At 33.9% G+C, this 20404-nt stretch overlaps 1 protein-coding gene across 1 annotated transcript in view; it reads right to left on the bottom strand.

The window, feature by feature from the left end:
* Positions 1–20404, bottom strand: part of ATM (ATM serine/threonine kinase) — a 143409-nt gene that overhangs the window by 64386 nt on the left and 58619 nt on the right. The window contains exons 24-35 of the mRNA XM_043898421.1: positions 19997–20111; positions 18191–18364; positions 17192–17361; positions 15813–16059; positions 12927–13042; positions 11692–11818; positions 10957–11156; positions 5225–5399; positions 4513–4677; positions 3585–3717; positions 2148–2243; positions 666–837 (exon numbers count right to left, since the gene is read on the bottom strand). Of these exons, the coding sequence (XP_043754356.1) occupies positions 666–837; positions 2148–2243; positions 3585–3717; positions 4513–4677; positions 5225–5399; positions 10957–11156; positions 11692–11818; positions 12927–13042; positions 15813–16059; positions 17192–17361; positions 18191–18364; positions 19997–20111 (1890 nt within the window). The remainder of the gene's footprint in view (positions 1–665; positions 838–2147; positions 2244–3584; positions 3718–4512; positions 4678–5224; positions 5400–10956; positions 11157–11691; positions 11819–12926; positions 13043–15812; positions 16060–17191; positions 17362–18190; positions 18365–19996; positions 20112–20404) is intronic.

Raw genomic sequence — 20404 nt, 5'->3', positions numbered from 1 at the left:
CCGAGCCCCTTTGCTGTCCACCTGAAACTATCACAACATTGTTAATCCATTATATTTCCATATAAAATAAAACTATTTTTTTAAAAAGGATCAAAACGTCTAGCTGACAGGAGAGTGGTACCTTTGATTTTGACAAGTGCCCAAAATATCCCCATTTATATTCCCCTATCTTAATGCTTTCCGTGGAACCACTGGGTAGTTTTGCATTGTTTATTTGTCTAGTCTGCTCTTCCCTGGTGGCTCAGCTGGTAAAGAATCTGCCTGCAATGCGTGAGACCTGGGTTCGATCCCTCGGTTGGGAAGACCCCCTGGAGAAGGGAACAGCTACCCACTCCAGTATTCTGGCCTGGAGAATTCCATGGACTATTCCATGGAACTGCAAAGAGTCAGACAAGACTGAGCGACTCAATTTCACTCTCACTAAAATTTAACATGCACCTTGTCTGGCATATACATCATGATAACAAGCACCTGGCACATAGGGTTTTAGAAATTATGTGAATTAATAAAAATACAATAATTTTGACTAAATATTTAAGACCAAAAGTATGGCAACTTAAAGGAGAAAGCTTCAGTTACTGGAAATGTTAATTTATATGAGGTATCAATCTTGAAAGTCAAATTGAGGAAGAGCTATCAGACACAAGGTATCATTAAATACTCACCAATCTTCTACCAGAGTATTATTCAGGTAAGTCAGCACTATGAAGGTCCACTGAAGTTCTTTATCTTCAAATAATTCAAGAGCCTTGGTATAAGATGTATCTTTACTATGTTGTATAGCTATTGTAGAGAAATCTATAGGACCAACTTCTCCCAAGCAGCTTCCAACAGCCTCTACATATAGAAATTCCAATTCAGTAAAGTTATAGCTAAGAGATCACATATAAAACAGAAATTTTCTAATTTCAAAAATATGTTTTTGTCATCCTTTGACATTTAAGTGCTTCCTCATAGATGTTGAATAGATTAAAGGAGGTATAAAATAGTGTATCATTTCCTTTACATTTCATCCATGTGGGTAATATTTTCCCCTATAAAATCATATCCAAGAGATAGATTAACTAGTAAAATGTAGCTATTAAGGAAAGTCTAAATATAGCCACTGTGCATGCATGCATGCTAAGGAGCTTCAGTTGTGTCCGACTCTGTGCGAAGCCACAGACAGCAGCCCATCAGGCTCCTCTGTCCAAGGGATTCTCCAGGTAAGAATACTGGAGTGGGTTGCCATTTCCTTTTCCAATGCATGCATGCATGCTAAGTCGCTTCAGTTGTGTCCGACTCTGTGTCACCCCTGGCAGCCTGTGGCAGCCTGGATGGAAGGTGAGTTTGGGAGAGGATGGATATAGCAGAGCCGAGCAGATCTCCAGGGGATCTTCCCAACCCAGAGATTGAACCCAGGCCTCCCGCACTGCAGGTGGATTCTTTACCAGCTGAGCCACCCGGGAAGCCCTGTTGACTATGAGGGCTACTCCATTTCTTCTAAGGGATTCTTGCCCACAGTAGTAGATATAACGGTCATCCAAATTAAATTCGCCCATTCCGGTCCATTTTAGTTTACTGATTCTTCAAATGCCAATGTTTACTGTTGCCATCTCCTGTTTGACCACTTCCAATTTACCTTGATTCATGGACCTAACATTCCAGATTCCTATGCAGTATTGTTCTCTACAGCATCAGATTTTACTTCCATCACCAGTCACATCCATAGCTGGGTGCTATTTTCACTTTGGCTCAGCCTCTTCATTCTTTCTGCAGCTAGTTCTCCAATCTTGTCTAGTAGCATACTGGGCACCTACTGACCTGGGAAGTCCATCTCTTAGTGTCATACCTTTTTGCTTTTTCATACTGTTCATTGGGTTCTCAAAGTGTTTGCCATTCCCCTCTCCAGTAAATACGTACAAGCCATTTTCAAATTAATAGCTATGCACATGTATTAATTACTAACTTTTTACTTTATATGAATGTCTAAGGAAGGAAAATATGAAAGGAGGGCTGCTTAAGGATACTTGAACTAAACAGAAATCTAACTAGCACCTCACATTTCCCCACTATTTCAGACAACAAATTTTACGGATTTTTAAAATGCTATGAAGATGACCACTTAAACAAAAAAAAACTCATATTCACTAAGCCAAATAGTTTACCTAAAACTTCTCTTTCACCAGTGTGGTTTACTGCCATCTTGGATAACTGCAACAAGCTGACAACTAGCTTCACCATTATGCCATCCTGAGGGTTATCTAGAAGCAGTTTTAAAAAAATTAGTTTAAGCTATGGTGGAAACAACACTTTTCTTTATAATATGCTTATATATTAAATTGTGTGACTAGAAAATGTTAATAAAGATTTTAAATTGTGGTAGCTTTAAAAATACAAAGTAAATGAAAGTATCCGAACTTCCTTTCTTCAACTGAATCATGTAAAAATGTTTGGCAACAATATTTGGCAGACAGAGAGAGAAAAACGTCTTAACAAGTTGTGCAGAGAAATCAGTACCTTTAGCAAAATCACACTTAGAAACACAAAAATTATTCAGCATTAAATTAGAAGGAACCTTGGGAGAATGCCTGGTTTTTTAGCCTCTTGCATTTAGAATAGACCAGCCCTGTCCAATAGAATTTTCTGCAATGATGATAATGGTCTATAATCCATGCTGTCCAATGACAGCCACAAGCCACATGTTACTACTGAGAACTTGACATGTGCTAGTACAACAAAGAAGTTGAACTTTAAATTTTACTGAATTTTAAGTCATTTAAATTTAAATAGCTACAAACATCTATTGGCTATATTGGTATGAATCAATAAAATACCCAAATACACAAGAATTAGAAATACAAAGAGAAAGTTCATGTTTCATATATATATACATGTATATACATACATATACCTCAAGAACAAATATTCTAGAAACTCAGAATTCAGATGGTCAAAACAAAATTAATTTTTAAAAGTACTGAGGATAAAAATCACAAAATAGAAATATGAAGCTAATCAGCACAGGATGAAGAAAATCAAAACATAAGTAGAAAATGTTTCCACCAAGTACAGTACTATAGTAACCTAAAAACTAAAATCAAATCAACTTAAAAATGGAAGTTTTCTTAAGTTAAAAAAAAAAAGCTAGAAACACATATACAAATACGTGTGTAGATACAAAACAGACACATACATACATACAAACAGAACACATACATGGCTAAGATGCTTAAAATGAAATGTTTCTTTTATTTAAATAAACTCAGGGATAAATAAATAAATAAATAAACTGGGGTAGTAGGCAGAGAGATTACCTTGTATGCCTCCCTTTAAAGAATTCAAATTTTTCTTTTGGGCAGCAGCAAATTGTTAACATTTTTTTAAGTGGCAGAATAAATTTGGACATTCCGGCATAGGTCCAAAGTATGAATAAAATGGGAGTAATTCAAGGTGAGGATACAACTTAGAAAGTCTTTCACAACTAGATGAGAAATGATTAGGGTCTGAACTAAATCTGTGGCAATTAAACCAAGAGCAAGAATTTAAAGAGATTCTTTCAAAAAGAAACAGATACAAATAACCCAAGTTATTAAAATGAGTACCCTGAGATGCTCTCATAAGATCCATCATCTGATCTTTATGTTGCTCTAGTTGTCTTCGAAGATCCTTCAATCCTTCAAGCCTTGTCAATGGAAGTGCGTCATAAGCACTTACTGAGAGAAAATGGTTAATTTCCTAAAAGAGAAAATCAGCTAAAAATGTAACTTGCTTTTGACATATATTGGTTGAGTCTGTAAAATAAAATTTCTAAAAATCAGTTAATGCCTTCCACAGACACTGATTCCTATCACTGTTATTACCAAACAAGGTGGAAATAAATTACTTATTTCACTTCAAATCTTACAGTGTTTTAATCATTTAAATTCTAATAGACTCTCTCATGATAAAGTATTTAGAGTTTAAGATTGTTATACTCAATTAGAGATAAAAACTTAAACTTGTATTTTTTTATCACTACAATTCTAGTTTTATGTCTCAATATGTTTAACTATATTCTCATATTGATTATAGTCAATTGTAGAGTAAAATTAGAGTAAGATTTATAAGGAAAACATCTGATCATAGTTTTGAAATTTATAAGGGTTAAACAAGATTAAAACCTGAAAAACTCTTTAAAAAGTTACATACCATCTCTAATTCAAGCATTATATTTTCCTTCAGAGGATCAGATGGTAATTTTGAGATATTAATGAATCTTAAGTGTATATTTCATCAAGCATATTTTATATTATACTTCTTTAATATTTAAATTCAGATCTTTACCAAGAAACTTTGATAATTTATACTTTTACTGCAAGGCAAGAGTATATTTAAAACTTCAGTTTTTTATCTGTTAAGAGGACAGATTTCAGGTTAAGCTTTTTTAATCACAATTTTTTAAAAAGACCAGTTTTTACTCTGAGAGGATCAGAGGCTTCCAGAAAGTACTACTACGCTCTCTAATACAAAATAGCAAGATGATAGACTTACCTCCAAAAGTGAAAAGGGTCCTTTACTGTATTTGATTTTCTGCTGAGTAATACGCAAATCCTTAAAGACAACGTGGTCAGGAAAAGGATCTAAAAGTTTAATTGTGATATACAGATTTTCATTATCCTTGTTATCAATCACTAAGAATTTCAACAAGTCCAATACCTAAACAAAATTAAAAAAGAAAAAATTAAGAGAAATGGATTAATTCTATTTTAAAATAAAACAAATAAACCCACTGTAATAAATGATAAAAACTCTATTAACCTAGTTTAGATAAAATGTTCTAATCACTACTAAGGCACCTAGCTACTATTGTTTCTGGGTTTTCAAATAATTCAACAAACATGTAGGGCCTTTACTATAGGATGGATACTGAGGAAGACGGTTGTCAATATTACTGAAGCATTTTATATAATATCTCATACACCATCAGAGTAGTGTGAACTGAATCCCTAGTTTTGACTACCTCTACATTTCAGTATCAGTAAGCAAGAAATCAGGTTATTTATTAGGTCAAAATTACTAGGTGCTCTATAACAAAAAGATTATAAGGATTAATTCATTGAGAATGTTTTCCCTGTCATTTTTCAAAGACTATTTTCACTAAAATTACTGATTACACCGAGTAAACATAAAACAACCAGTTCTTTCCAAGAATACTTTATCAGTATATTTCAAATATCATTTTGAACATGATTTGAGAAATTACCTGCTCCTGAACTTCCATTTGATCATCCACAAGGGGTATAAGTGTACCAACAATAACATGAAGATGACTTTCTAAAGCATCCTTACAGTAAGTTACCGCTGTGTGGCAAACCCGGCTTAACAGGTCACAACAAAGGGAGAAGCTACGTAATGAAACATCCATGAAACGAGAAGGCCTAATGTGGGGGAAAAAACAGTAAGTTACAGGACACTACTTTGATATCAATTTGTTCAAAAGTCATTATTATTCAACAGCTCTAATTCTGATGTGGCATGACATAAAAGTTACTTTCACATCTAATTCTTTAAAATTAGATGTTTAAAAGTCAAAAACAGAAGTGACATCAAGAAAATGACAGAGTAGGCAGCTCCAAGCTTCCCTAACAGAAATACTGAAAAATGAGCAAACTGTAGGAACTTTGTTGGAACTCTGTAAAACAGCAACAATCAAGCAATCACTGAATCAAGAAAAAGGAAACTTAAAAACTAGGAAAGCTTTGTGGTGATTTTACTTGTCTGTGCCCTACATCATCCCCAGCCTGGCAGTATTCATGAAAACTTCAGACCCCGTTTCTAACATGGAATCCTGGTCCTTAGTTTTGGATGGAGCAGAGCAGACTTTATTTACAAATTATTGTGTATTTCTGTTCTAAACCTATTTGGGGACTAATGTAAGGTTCTTGGCTCTGTTTTCTTAACTTGTGTATCTGACAGGCTGAGAAAGCTGAGGGCACTGTAAGGCTGACCAACAACCCACAGCTGCCTGGGATAAGAGATTGCCTAAAGCCCAGGATAAAAAGCTAGGGAGAGAGTTTCTTTGGAAATTAGAACACGCAAAATCACCCATATTTCATGGAACTTCACATGCCCAGGGTAAGGTGCTTACTCAAAAACTACCTGAGAAGATCATAATCTTTCTCTTTGGGCAGATGGTTAGGCTTGGTGGAAGTCAAGCTAAGTGTTGAAGGAGATTCCTAACACAGAGCCAATCTGCAAAGACTAGGATAGCTTTTCTCTTTCTCTGGCTCCTTGTATTCAGGGAAATCTCTGTCAAAATGCTACCTGAACACAAGTTAAGGAACAGTCTATAGTGACTACAATGGCAAGGAATACACTCTCTGGAAATACAGTTGAGTATATCTATGAAACAAATGTACCACTACAGCCTTCAACAATTAAAAAAAAAAAAAAAGTCAAACCTTGGGGAAGGGGAAAATCTAATTTCCATGGGTAATATAATAGTAAAATGTCCCGTTTCAATAAAAAAAAAATCACAAGGAATTCAAAACAATAGGAAAGTATAGGCCATTCAAAGGAATAAAATATATTGACTGAAAGAGCTCACAAGGAAGCTCTGATATCAGAATTACTAGACAATAACTTTATCAGACAACTGTTTTAAACATGCTAAAAGAGCTTAGAGACAAACGAAAATGAAGATACAGCATGCCAAAACTAATGCGATTCAGCATAAGCAGTACTGAGAGAACAACATGTTGCAGTTAACACTGAAAAAGAAGCCTTGAAGAACACTACCAAACACTTAAGAATTAACACCTCAAATTCTTCCCCAAAACAGAATAGCAGGAAACACTTCCTAATTCATTTTATGGGGCCAGCATTTCTCTGACATCAAAGTAAGATAAAGACAACACAGGAAAATTATAATATCTAATACTCTTATGAATATATATGTGCAAAACCCCTCAACAAAATACTAGAAAACTGAATCTAATAGCACATTAAAAGAATATACATCATGAGCAACTGGGATTTATCTCAGAAATGCAAGAGCATATCATAAGAAAGTCAATCCAAGAAATACACCACATTAACAGAATAAAAGAATATAACACAGGACCCTCTCAACAAACAATGAAAAGGCATGTGACAAAATCCACCATCCTTTCATGAGAAAAACACTCAGAAAAATATTAGAATAAAAACTTTCTCAACAAAATAAAGGTAACCTATGAAAACCCCAAACTAACAACATAATCAGTATTGAAAGACTAAAAAGCTTTCCCACTAAGATTAGGAATAAGACAAAGATGTCCACTTTCACCACTGCTACTCAACACAGTACCGAACTTCCAGCCAAGGGCAATTAAATAAGAAAAAGAAAGGGCATCCAAATCAGAAAGGAAGAAGTAAAATGATATTCAGATGACATGATTTCTTTATAAGAAACTCCTAAAAGAATCCACAAGAAATCTACTAGTGGTAACAAATTTAGCAAAGCTGCAAATCACAAAATCACATACAAAATTATCTGTGTTTCTATACAACAGCAATGACAATCTAAAATGAAAACTGATTTAAAAACTCCACTTGCAATAGCACCTAAAAGAATTAAACATCTAGGAATAAATTTAACCAAGCATGTGAATCGCCTGTACACTGAAAATTACATAGCATGGATGAAAGAAATGAAACCCAACTTAAGGGAAAAACATTCTGTATTCATGGACTGGAAGACAAATTTTAACACTATCTAAAACAGTGGCATATTGAATGCAATATCCATCTAAATTCCAGCACTTTTTTTGCATAAATGGAAAAACTGGTCGACAAGTTCATACGGAATTGCAAGGTATCCAAACAGTCAAAACAATCTGAAAAAGAAGAAGAAAACTGGAGGACTCACACTTCCTGATTTCAAAAGTTACTATAGAGTGACAGTAAGCAACACAGTCATTCCTGAAGGAAACCAACCCTGAATATTCATTGGAAGGACTGATGCTGAAGCTGAAGCTCCAATACTTTGGCCACCTGATGTGAAGAGCTGACCCACTGGAAAAGAACCCGATGCTGGGAAAGATTGAAGGCAGGAGAAGGGGGTGACAGAGGATGAGATATTTGGATAGCATCACTGACTCAATGGACATGAGTCTGAGCAAACTCTGGGAGATAGCGAAGGACAGGGAAGCCTGGTGTGCTATAGTCCCTGAGGCTGAAAACAATTGGACATGACTTAGCGACTGAACAAGAAGCAACACAACATGGCATAAGGAAAGACCAATGGAATAGAATTGAGAATCCAGAAATAAACCCATACATCAATGGCTAACTGATTTTTGACAAGGGCGAAAGAACAGTCTTTAATAAATAGTGCTGGGACAACTAGATTTCTACATGCAAAAGAATGAAATTGAACCCTTAACTCACACTATTTATAAAAATTAAAATGGATCAGCAACCTAAATATAAGAGCTAAAATCATAATACTCTTAGAATAAACTTGAAGGGTAAATCTCCATGACCTTAGATTTGACAATGCATTCCTACCTACAATACCAAAACCACATGAAACAAAAGAAAAATAAGATAAATCAGACCTTACCAAAATTAAACACATTTGCTCATCAAAAGACATTATCAGGAAAGTGAAAATTTTATAGGATGGAAAAAACTATTTGCAAATCACATATGAATTCAATATCCAGAATATATTTGCAAATCACATACTGAGTTCAGTCCAAGAATACATAAAGAACTCCTACAGCTCAATAACAAAAAGACAATCCAAATTTTTTTCCTCTATTTTTATTGTATTGTCCCTCATCCCAAAGCCCTCTCCCATTTCCCTTCCCATCCTGTTGCCTGTTGCATGCATCAAACTTGGACTGGTGATCTATTTCACACATGGTAATATACATGTTTCAATGCTATTCTCCCAAATCCATTTTTGATTTGAGAGACAATCCAATTTTTAAAATGGGCAAAGGATTTAAATAGACATTTCTCCAAAGAAGACATACAAATCATCAATAAGCTCATGAAAAGATATTCATGAGTAGTTAGTAGGAAAATGCAAAATCAAAACCCCAATACCACTTCATGCCTATGAAACAACCCAAGTGTTCATCATGAGATGAATGAATAAAAAAAATGTGGTATATATCCAATAGAATGTTGCTGTGTTTAGTTGCTCAGTTGTGTCCAACTCTTTGCAATCCCATGGACTGTAGCCCACCAGGCTCCTCTGTCCCTGGGGATTCTCCAGGCAAGAATACTGGAGTGGGTTGCCATGCCCTCCTCCAGGGGATCTTCCCAACCCAGGGATCAAACCCAGGTCTCCCGCATAGAAAGAGGATTCTTTACCATCTGAGACACCAGGGATGCCGAATGGAATGTTATTTAGCCATAAAAAAGCATGATGCTGGATAAACACTGAAGACATGCTAAGTGAAACAAGCCAATAGGAAAGGGCAAAGAAATTATGATTCTGCTTATATGAAATACCTAGAACAAGGAAATTAAAAAAGACAGGAAGTAGATTAGAAGCGATAAGGGCTATAGGGAAGAGGAACTGTGTGGTTATTGCTTAATGAGTAGAGAGATTCTATTTGAGGTAATAAAAAAGTTGGCTTTGGAAACAGCAATGACAGAAATAAAAATTAATAGCATATCATGAACATAATTAATAGCACTAAATTGGAAAATATAGTTAAAAATGAGAAATTTTCTTATATATTTTAACACCATAATAAAACCTTTTTTAAAAAAGTGAAGGAAAAAGACTGAATGACTTAAAGTACATACACATACATATGACTTAAAATTAAAATTATAGTTTTAAAAAGCAAAAAAGAATGAGAAAACAAAATGGAAATAGATATCTTCATATGCTTTGAGGGCTTAAGTTTATTTTATTACAATGTTATCTACTAATAAGAAAACAATAGAATCATTATTAAAACCAATGGAAAGGACAGAGATGCTAAAAAGTACATACATCCCCAAATCTATAGTAATTGTGATACTGTGATTTATAACAAGAAATATATATTTGGTCTTTGTCCCCATTCCTGGCAGAGTCCCTAAAGCTTCTGGAATTTCCTGTGATGAGAGCAATAAAGGAGTCTTTCGTTATGTTGATGAAGTATCTTTGGGGAAGCCTCTAAGGATGTGGGCTGGTTGCCAAGAGAACCAACCCTATAATTAGAGGGTTGGAACTTTCTGTCCCACCTCTCTGATCAAAAAGGGCCTTCCCTTCAATCAGTCACCAATGGCTGACGATTCCTCTGTGACACCCAAAAGGATGGGGTTTAAGGAGCTTCTGGGTTGGTGAACATTTGCAGGTATGAGAGTGAAGTGACTGGAGAGACCACTTAAGTTCCATGCCCATTCCCCGTACTTTGCCCTATGTATCTCTTCCATTTGGCTGTTCCTGAGTTATTTCTTTTTGTAATAAACCAGCAATCTAGTGAGTAAACAGGTTTCTAATAAGTTCTGTGAGCCACTCTAGCAAAATAATCAAACCCAAGGAAGGGGGTTATTGAAACCTCCAATCTATAGTTTTCAACTGGAGTCTGATGAGGTTGGAGAGAGGGTAGTCTTGTAGGACTGAGATCTTAACCTGTGGGATCTGACACTATCTACAGGCAGGTACCAGCTGATGTCTGAAGAATACCCTGGGTGTGCACTGGGAATCCCCCTTCCCCTTCCCACCCACTGGAAGTGGTGAGCAGAACTGCTATGGTAACATGTATTTATGGCCATGTCAAATTAGGATATTTAAAATGCTGAAGAGAAGACCTTTAATATTTAAAGATTTCTAGAGCTGGAGAAGTAGTGATTCACTTTGTAAAATATAATATCTATATATATATTAAAAAAGCAAAATTCAGAATATAATACTCTGGCTTCTACCCTGTAGAAGCATATAATTTTTCAATTAAGATGAAGGTAGAAAAACTTCTTATATATTGGTCTAAATATATTACTTACCTTTGGTTGATATAGTGAATCAAAGTATAAATAACATCTCGAAGAACAAAGGCCCAAGCTCCTCCTAAGCCACTCTTTATATCATTCATTAATAAACTAACAAACAGGTGATATATTTTAATAATTCTGTGCCTTTTGTAAACATTATTTGTTTCAGCTGCTTGCTCACATATGGCTAGAAGAATTTTCTGATATGAATCCTAGAAAATAAAGATACATTTAGTAAAACCTTGCCTAACCACATATACTCAGCCATAATACATATATTTTATTTTATTATTTTTAATACATACATTTTATATTCAAATTACAGAATTCTAAATTTCAGAATTTTGCTTGGGGTTTTGATATCAAATGCAAAATATCACATTAAGAAAATTACTATCTTAAATTTGAAAAATAACTATTGTCAATTTATTTAGTTTTCAGATAGTAAACAATATTTAGTAGCATAGCCTTAAAAAAATACATATATATATATACTTCCTGAGCCAACCTAAAATGTCATGAAATTCAGCCCTCATATGTGACATATTTCAATTAATACTGACAAATACCAAGATATAAACTTGTAAATGAGTGTTTTTCTTAATTTATTCAAGTAAATGTTCCATTTGTTTACTTTTTTTTTAATGTACTTATGAAAAAATCAAAATAAAATGTACTTAAACAGATTTTCTAGCTGAAAAAGAAGGAATTCTCTCTTCAGTTAGTATACTAGTAAAGTATACTTACAGGGCTTTTGGAAAGAATTTCTAAAATGCTTTTAAGCTTGGTTTTATGGCAATTGCTGATATAGGCAAATGTCGCTTTAATCACATGTGATGGAAAATGAGGTGGATTAGGAGCAGGATCCAAATCCCTAAGAGTTATAGAAAAAATTACAGTCATCATTTTCAGAATAAAACTATCAAGAAAAAACACTTTCTTGATAGATCAGTGAAAATTCAAAAGAAAAATTTAGATTATACTAACCCCAAATTTTAGTTATTTTCTAGGTGAAAATTAGATTTTTAATAAAATCACAAATGACATATTACAGTCTATATACATCAATCAGAATACCTAAATAACTTTCTAGGACTTAGTCAATAATTTGCTTAAAAAATCGTTTATAAAGTTAATAGCAGTTATAAAAAAGAGACCTAGAATCACTTTACTTAAGGTATGAATTAAAGCTCTATGCTAGTACTTTAAACTCAATAATATTTTTTAAAATTAATTTATTTATTTTAATTGGAGGATAATTACTTTATAATGTTGTGATGGTTTTTGCCATACATTGACATGAATCAGCCACGGGTACACAAACACAATAACATATCAAGACAGCAATCAAATACTACACCAAATGAAATTACACATGCAAAAGTATTTTAATAGATATTATTACTGTTTTACATGCTTAGTATTGTACAGAATATAAAAAAAGTTAAGGATATTTTCAAGTACCTTCCAGTCAAGGCAAATGAATAACAATGTATATGAATAACTCTACCGTTCATATTCAATCAAGTAGGTTTTACACACAAATGAAATTAAAATATAGTAAGATTCCACTAGCAAAGGAGAATGCTTTTTTAAAAAAAGGTAATACAGAAAGTCAAGTCATAGATAAGGAGAAGAGAACAAAGAATAATGGGTCATGAAGAAGAAAATTTCATGAGATAGGAGATGGCCCAATGCTCAAATATTACAAAAAGACTGAGAAGAAAAAGGTTCCTGACTTTGCAAACAAAGTGGTAATTAAAAGAGCAGTTACTAAGAAGAGGCTACAGTACAGCAGATACTTCGATTCAAAGGTAATTATTATTATTTTTTTTTCAAAGGTAATTATTTTTAAAGAAACGGAATTTAAAAGTACAATACATGTCTAACAACCGAAATAGACATTTGAAGGTGTCAACCAATAAACTTTCCAAGGACCTTCTGAAATTGCAGCTAATTCTCTAAATTAAAAATATCCATACCCTGAGAAGTCACAGGGGTCAGTGCTTTGGCTGGCACCAGAAGTTGCTGGTTCATGTAACGTCATCAATAACTCCACTACAATCTCTGGTAAATTACTAATGAATAAATGATCAATCTGCAAGGATACAAAATTAAAATATATTTAAGTTTTCCTGTCTGTGATCTTTAAGTCAGCTAGTTTAAGGGGCTCATGTTATTGCCTCATTTCCAAAATTATTCAGTGATTACAGAAGGAAATAGTTATCAAAGATCTAAGATCTGCAAGACATGCAACTAGCACCACGTTTTTCTGCTATGCAGCCAGCCTAAAGACTCAAAGGAAAAGAGGGAAATCATACCAAACAAGATTCTCTTAATCCAACTTTTTCATTTAATTTTAAAGAAATCACTTTAACGAGTAAGGCTTCAGGTCTATCTTGAAATTCCTCAACCTAATCACTTTACAGTCAACCAAATTTCCCACTGATCTACACTGTTCATCAGTCTGCATTTTACCTTTATTTGAGAACACTATCTTAGAGAACTTTACTAGTAAGGATGCACAGTGACTGGCAATTATCAACCCTTTGTTCCCTGCATATCTTTCCCCCAGATTTCAACTTGATTGATATCCCAAACTAGCTGCTACCCACATGTCATTAATACTAGATAAAAATCCTCCTGGACAGGAGCAGACTCTTCATCACCCATTTCTTGCTACAGGCAGCCTCACAAAAGGCATAAGTTCTCTAAATAAAAAGAGTGGGTGTACTACATTACACCTCAGCCAAATGAACGAGAACTATAAAGTCTTAAAAGGCGTTTTTGTTAGTCTCCAAGTAATGAATTACAGTTCTTTAAGCCAAAAGGCAAATGGGCTCACTTACTATCTTTATCTCTTCCACACAGAGATTTGGAAACACTTTCTAACAGCAAAAATATTCTGGAATGTGGCACAACAGAAATCCAATGTAAAGATCTTAGCCTTTCCCTGTAATGTAACATTAGTTACATCATATCATCAAATCCAAGGTTTCAGCCCTTTTAAAAATCCAGCCTATTTCCAGTATATCTGGAATTAGTGAGACAAGCTGGCCGAGTCTGCTTAATATCAGAGGAAAAATTAGTCAGTTTCCCTGCACATAGATGACAACTGACTTCCTTAATTTTATATAATTTTCTTACAAGCAAATCTCTAATGTTTAGCTAAAGGTACATAAAAATAATTTTTAAAAAATTCAGATATCTAGGTATACCTAAACAACCTTATAACTACATATTTTAGATATTCAACCACTGACAGTTATAGAAGACTGAAAGATTGATAATAGTGGTACCATCACTTATCCACAGAAAAAAGAACCTTGATTGATTTAAACTGCATATCAGAGAAACAGAAAAACATTAACTTAAAATGATGAGCTAAATGAAACTGAGACAAATAAAAATTTATGTCTTTAACAAAGAAGCTAAGAAATTATTTTTAATTTTTATCTCTCTTTGTTCCTGAGACTAGCATTTTAATCAGGGTTTAATGTAATCACATTTCCCATCTAGACTTCAGTTCAGTCGCTCAGTCGTGTCTGACTCTTTGCGACCCCATGAGCTGCAGCACGCCAGGCCTCCTTGTTCGTCACCAACTACCAGAGTCCACCCAACCCATGTCCATCGAGTCGGTGATGCCATTCAACCATCTCATCCTTTGTATTCCCCTTCTCCTCCTGCCCTCAATCTATCCCAGCATCAGGGTCTTTTCCAATGAGTCAGCTCTTCACATCAGGTGGCCAAAGTATTGGAGTTTCAGCTTCAACATCAGTCCTTCCAATGAACACCCAGGACTGATCTCCTTTAGGATGGACTGTTTGGATCTCCCTGCAGTCCAAGGGACTCTCAAGAGTCTTCTCCAACACCACAGTTCAAAGGCATCAATTCTTCAGTGCTCAGCTTTCTTTATAGTTCAACTCTCACATCCATACATGACCACCAGAAAAACCATAGCCTTGACTAGACGGACCTTTGTTGGCAAAGTAATGTCTCTGCTTTTAAATATGCTATCTAGGTTGGTCATAACTTTCCTTCCAAGGAGTAAGTGTCTTTTAATTTCATGGCTGCAATCACCATCTGCAGTGATTTTGGAGCCCCCAAAAATTAAGTCTGACACTGTTACCACTGTTTCCCCATCTATTTCCCATGAAGTGATGGGACCAGATGCCATGATCTTAGTTTTCTGAATGTTGAGCTTTAAGCCAATTTTTCACTCTCCTCCTTCACTTAGATATGTATAAATTACTATAAAAGAAACAAGTTGTTAGATCCTTTTTAACCTGACTCCATCTTTCATCAAATAATGAGTACCTGATATATATTAGATAGTTAGGATACATCAGAAAGAAGAAGAAAGAAAAATCCGACCTTTACAAGTACTTATAGTGGAGAAGGTTGATAAGAACCAATGAACATAATTCATAAGTAAGCTACATCTATATTAGAAGGTAGTAATGCCATGGAAAAAGCAGAGAATGGGAACATGGGATTGTACTTTTCCTTGAAAAATGAAGGGCTTAATGATAGTCAAGAGAAAGTGAAGATTTTCTATACCTTGTTCAACATTGCTTGAATTTAATAACCAGCTTGTATTCATGTATTACTGCCAATTAAAACGATATTTTACAAGGAAAAGGTGGTAAAATTATTCCAACGTTAAAAAGAAAATTCCTGATTAAAAACATTTAAAAGCCAATCAAAAGGAGAGAACACTGTACAATAACAAAAAAATTAATGGATTGCCTATGTTAGATAATGATTACTATAAAATATTAAATTTAACTGCATAAGTGATGAATAGTCTAAAGTTACACCTCAGATCAATTATGGGTTAAAACATATTGTAAATATTGAAGTCATACCTGTTTTCCTAATAAGTTTTCATCTTTAAGCATATCATAGACTTTGGTAGCAGTCTCTCTTTGCTGGGCCATCCCACTGTCTCCTGTACCCTCATAAGCAAAGTATGGAAGAATATTTACAAGAATCTTTGGAAAGCAGTCTGTCAGAAGACTTTTCCAATCCTCTTGAATCTGATTAGCAATTAACTTTACTTCATCAAAATGACTTCTAATCACTAGAGGTGGAATCAAAATTTTATAACAAGACCTAAAAATATAAAAATTAAAAACATACATTAAAAATATAACTTTTCAAAGTAAAACTTTTTAATATGGTCCTTAAAATAACAGAATGGTTTTGGAAATTCCTGGTGTTCCAGTGGACTCAAATGCTTCCACGATGGGTTCAATCCCTGGTCAGGAAAGTAAAGATTCCTTGAGTCATGTGGTGTGGGCAAAAAAATAAATAAAATAAATAAAACGGTTTAATAAGCTTAGAGCTACTTTATCTAGATCATTAAGCATTCTTACTCTATAAGTTAAGACATGAAGTTAAGTAAATTCTAAATAGTCACACTAAAAAAAACAGAGATCTTAAGCATATTATCACCCTAAAGGCATGATCAAAAACAAGTGAAAATGAATTTATATTTGTTTCTTCTGTATAATCTTTATGCAAAATTATTATATAGTGAAAGGTGAACTCAATTTATAAATTCAAAAAATAAATGTAGATTTGGCAAAATGAACAAACAATAAGGACTATTAAACAATTACAAATTGCCTTCCCATACCCTGATATTTAAACATTATTATTTAGTTGTTTCAAACCTCTCCATTTTCAAAATTCTGTTCTCCAGACTTGGAAGTTAGCAAAATAAATACCTGTATATTAAACTTTAAATCATATAGAAACAACTAAATGGCCCACATTCAAACAGGAAAAAGAAAAACAGGGCAAAAATAATCAGCCATCAATAATTTATTTTTGATTTTTCAGAGGGAAAATTATTAAATATTAAAGCTGAAATGGACCTCAAAGATCTCTATACATCCTTGTGTGTGCACGCAGTCATGTCCAACTCTTTGCGACCCCACAGACTGTAGCCTGTCAGGCTCCTCTGTCCATGGGATTTTCCAGGCAAGAATACTGGAGTGGGTTGACATTTCCTACTCCAATAATCCCAGTAAGAAACTTTACAGTAAGAAACCAAGACCCAGTGGGTGTTCATGTGGCTTGCCTAAAGTCATGTAGCTGGCTTACTGGCACAGCTAGGACCAGATCCTAAGTTAACTGATAACCTTTAATACGCTTTCATTTATAAAAGCTGTCCTGATTCTCACAATATTATTAATAACTAATTTTAAATATATTTCACATGTGCCATATGCAAACCTACCTATAGAAATCTTCAATGTTTGTATAATTTAATAAAATAAAAGGAAAAGAAGATACACTGTATTCAGGATCTTGAAGATTTAGCCATTCCAATACCAGATAATCCAAATGAGAAGCCATGAAATCTTCTAAACATCTATATCCAAAAGTTTCAGAAACTTTCTTTAAAACCTGTACAAATCAAAAAAGAAGTCAATGTTTTAATAATGAAATAATAAATCATTTACATCCTTAATATTATTTACAGTATGGCTTTGAGCATTCATTTAACTTTTCTATCCCTTGATTAACTTATCTATGCTGTTGCTGTTTGTTGTTATTTAGTCACAAAGTCATGTCTGGCTCTTTTGTAACCCCATGGACTGTAGCTCACCAGACTCCCCTGTCCTTCTCCAGGGGATCTTCCCCACCCAGGGATCAAACCTGGGGAAAAAGTTCCACTGGAAACCACACTAGGTACATCAAGTCATGATCAATCATTGGTTTATCATGTAAAAATACAGGATGGAAAGGTCTGGAATTTCTCAAACCATGAATGCTGAGGTGTTGGACCAGGGGCGAGAGTAAACGTTCTACAACACTGGACCCTGGTCTTTCTAATCATGCAACTTAAAAGCTTTCCATATCTAAACTTTGACTTCTCACCCTGCTAGATTCCAAGGTCTTGCTCCAGAATCCACCAGGCAAAATACGTACTACTTTTTTTTTTCTCCATGTATTTCCCCCCAAAAATAGTATTCGAGAGGGCCTGGTCTGAATGATGACAGGCCACTCACTCTTACTAGTTCAATGACAGTCTTGTGAAATGCTCTTAAACTGAATGTAAAAAGTGACGTTGTATACAAATAAACTTTCTTACAAGTTACTGCTTTCCAATATTCCAAATCTAAAAAATAAAACCATCTCCAACTCTTTAATAAATGCCACATTTAAAATCTAGCTTTAATTGTATAAAAGTTATCCAAGGATGATTATAATAAAAATATTCATACATACATACCTTTTTAACAAGGTGAGGCTCTAGTCCATTCTCTTTCACAGACCTGCATAGGGCAAATAAAGCCTGCTTTTCACAGACAGGGCTACAGTATAACACTACAGCTATCATCATCAGTAAAGTGGCTTTTCTATTACAAAGTTCATCCAAAATTTCAGAGTTTTCAGTTCTGTGGGACTTTAGAAAAAATTTTAAAACAATATGTAATGTAAATATTTAAATATTCCAAATAAACCAACCAGGCTAACAACAAAGAATACCACAAGAACATCTAAACAGCCAGTGAACAGTTTTAAATCCTATAGTTATGGAGTTAAAAAGAGATTATGAGAAAGGACCAAAGTTGCTACAGTGAGAAAGATTGCTGTTGATAAGACCTCATAGAATAAGAATTGTCAAACATTTCAATGAGGTATAAAGCACTTTGAAGAAAAAAGAAGAGAAAAAAAGTAACTGCAGGAATGTGAGAAAGACTAAAATCTCATCAACTATCAAGTATTACCTTCTAAGATGTATTACCATCTTATTACCACTATAACGTAATATATATAGCTCTTTATCCTTTAAAAATATCAGATATCACTAAAAAACCTAATAAAGTCATACTACTAGATAAAATGATACATGCTTCTAGCTTAACAACCAATCATTAAACTCTTCCAACAGACATATACATTTTTTGACTTACTATAGTTGATAGACGTTTATTTTCACTTTCAGAAAAAACTGCCAGTCACTGATCCCATTTCTATTTTTGGTACAAGAAAAAGTAAGGACCTAATTCCTTTACTAAATGGCAATCATCAACATGTTTGAAAATAGTTATGATGTTCCCAGGAAGTCAACTCCTTTACCTATTCTGTATGAGAGACAGGTCTAGAGACTCTCTAACATTTTAGTTAAAAATTTACTTTTACTGGGAACAAAACCAGCTGCCCTCTAAAATCAATAGAAGATTCAAGTTCTTTCTATAAACTAGCTCATTACAGTCTGCTTCTATTAATGACATCTAAGATGGAATTTGCATTTTTCGATAACCATTACAATGTTGATTCATATTATGCTCTCCAGATGTAAAGCTTCTAAGGTCTTTCTCCAAATAAACTGCTGTCAGGTCAGTGTTTTCTCTTTTTGCACATGACATGCTGATGGTAAAACATATAATATACATTATCTCTAGTAAATTTTATTTTATACTCATTTTTGTAATCTCTTGAAATCTTTCAAATTTCACCTTTTTTTCACGCAATTTTCTTTTTTCAGTTTTGTGCTGTTATAGAATATATAGTCATTTGAGTAACTGCTTCACATACTTTTCATGAACCAATCACAGCATATAAGAATGAATAAATTTTACCACTAAGACAACTTCTGCCATTTTAAGAAAAGATATTATTCTACAGAAAATCATGAAAATAACAAGGCTCATTAAAGAGCACAAAGATAATTTGATCTTCAACATTTTTTTCCCAATCCATTTCTTTCCATTGTCACCTGTTGTGAATTAGCTTTTAATCAGATCTTATGAAATAAAATTTTAGATTCAAAAGTAAGCCATTTATACTCCCATAAAAACTCAGTAAATTCTGTTTGTCCTACAAAAATGCTGCATATAAGTTGAACCAAAAGAAACCGCATTATTAAACCAATTTTGACCTATAAATGAAGTAATTTCAATTGATTCATATAGCTGTTCTAGTCTAACTGTGAACAATTAGATATAAACTGTCTTAGGCCAAACTTGGTAAAATAACATAAGGCATACTTATAGAAAGTATACTATCAGCAAATATACATTACTAAAATTACCAATGCTCTCATTCCTTCCTGAGCTTTCAAGTATGCATTTTCAAAAGCTGTTTGCTGAAGCTTCAAAGGAAGTGCTTTCAATGTGGAAGAACCTCGTTTTATATGCTGAAACAATCTTTAAAAAAAAAAAAAGCAAAAAGTGAAATGATTTTTAATCTTAAACTCTACTTTCCAAAGTATATTTACAGGGCAAAAATAAATCACTCTGTGAGACACACTAACATATTAGGTCTTCTTTCAAAAGACCAAGGAAATGTTAAATCTAGTAGGTTCAAAGCTACTAATATTAGGATCTTTACCAAACATCCCATTTTCTCCTAGAACTGAAAAGTGTCTCAAAAGATCTCTTAGCTTATTGCTCAAACTTGAATATCTCTGAATGCAAACTAACCAGAAAAAAAATTTGTT

This window comes from Cervus elaphus, chromosome 1 (genome assembly GCF_910594005.1).
Source record: "Cervus elaphus chromosome 1, mCerEla1.1, whole genome shotgun sequence".
NCBI lineage: Eukaryota > Metazoa > Chordata > Mammalia > Artiodactyla > Cervidae > Cervus > Cervus elaphus.
Note: the sequence above shows the minus strand (reverse complement) of the source record. Positions and strands in the feature narration are given on the sequence as shown.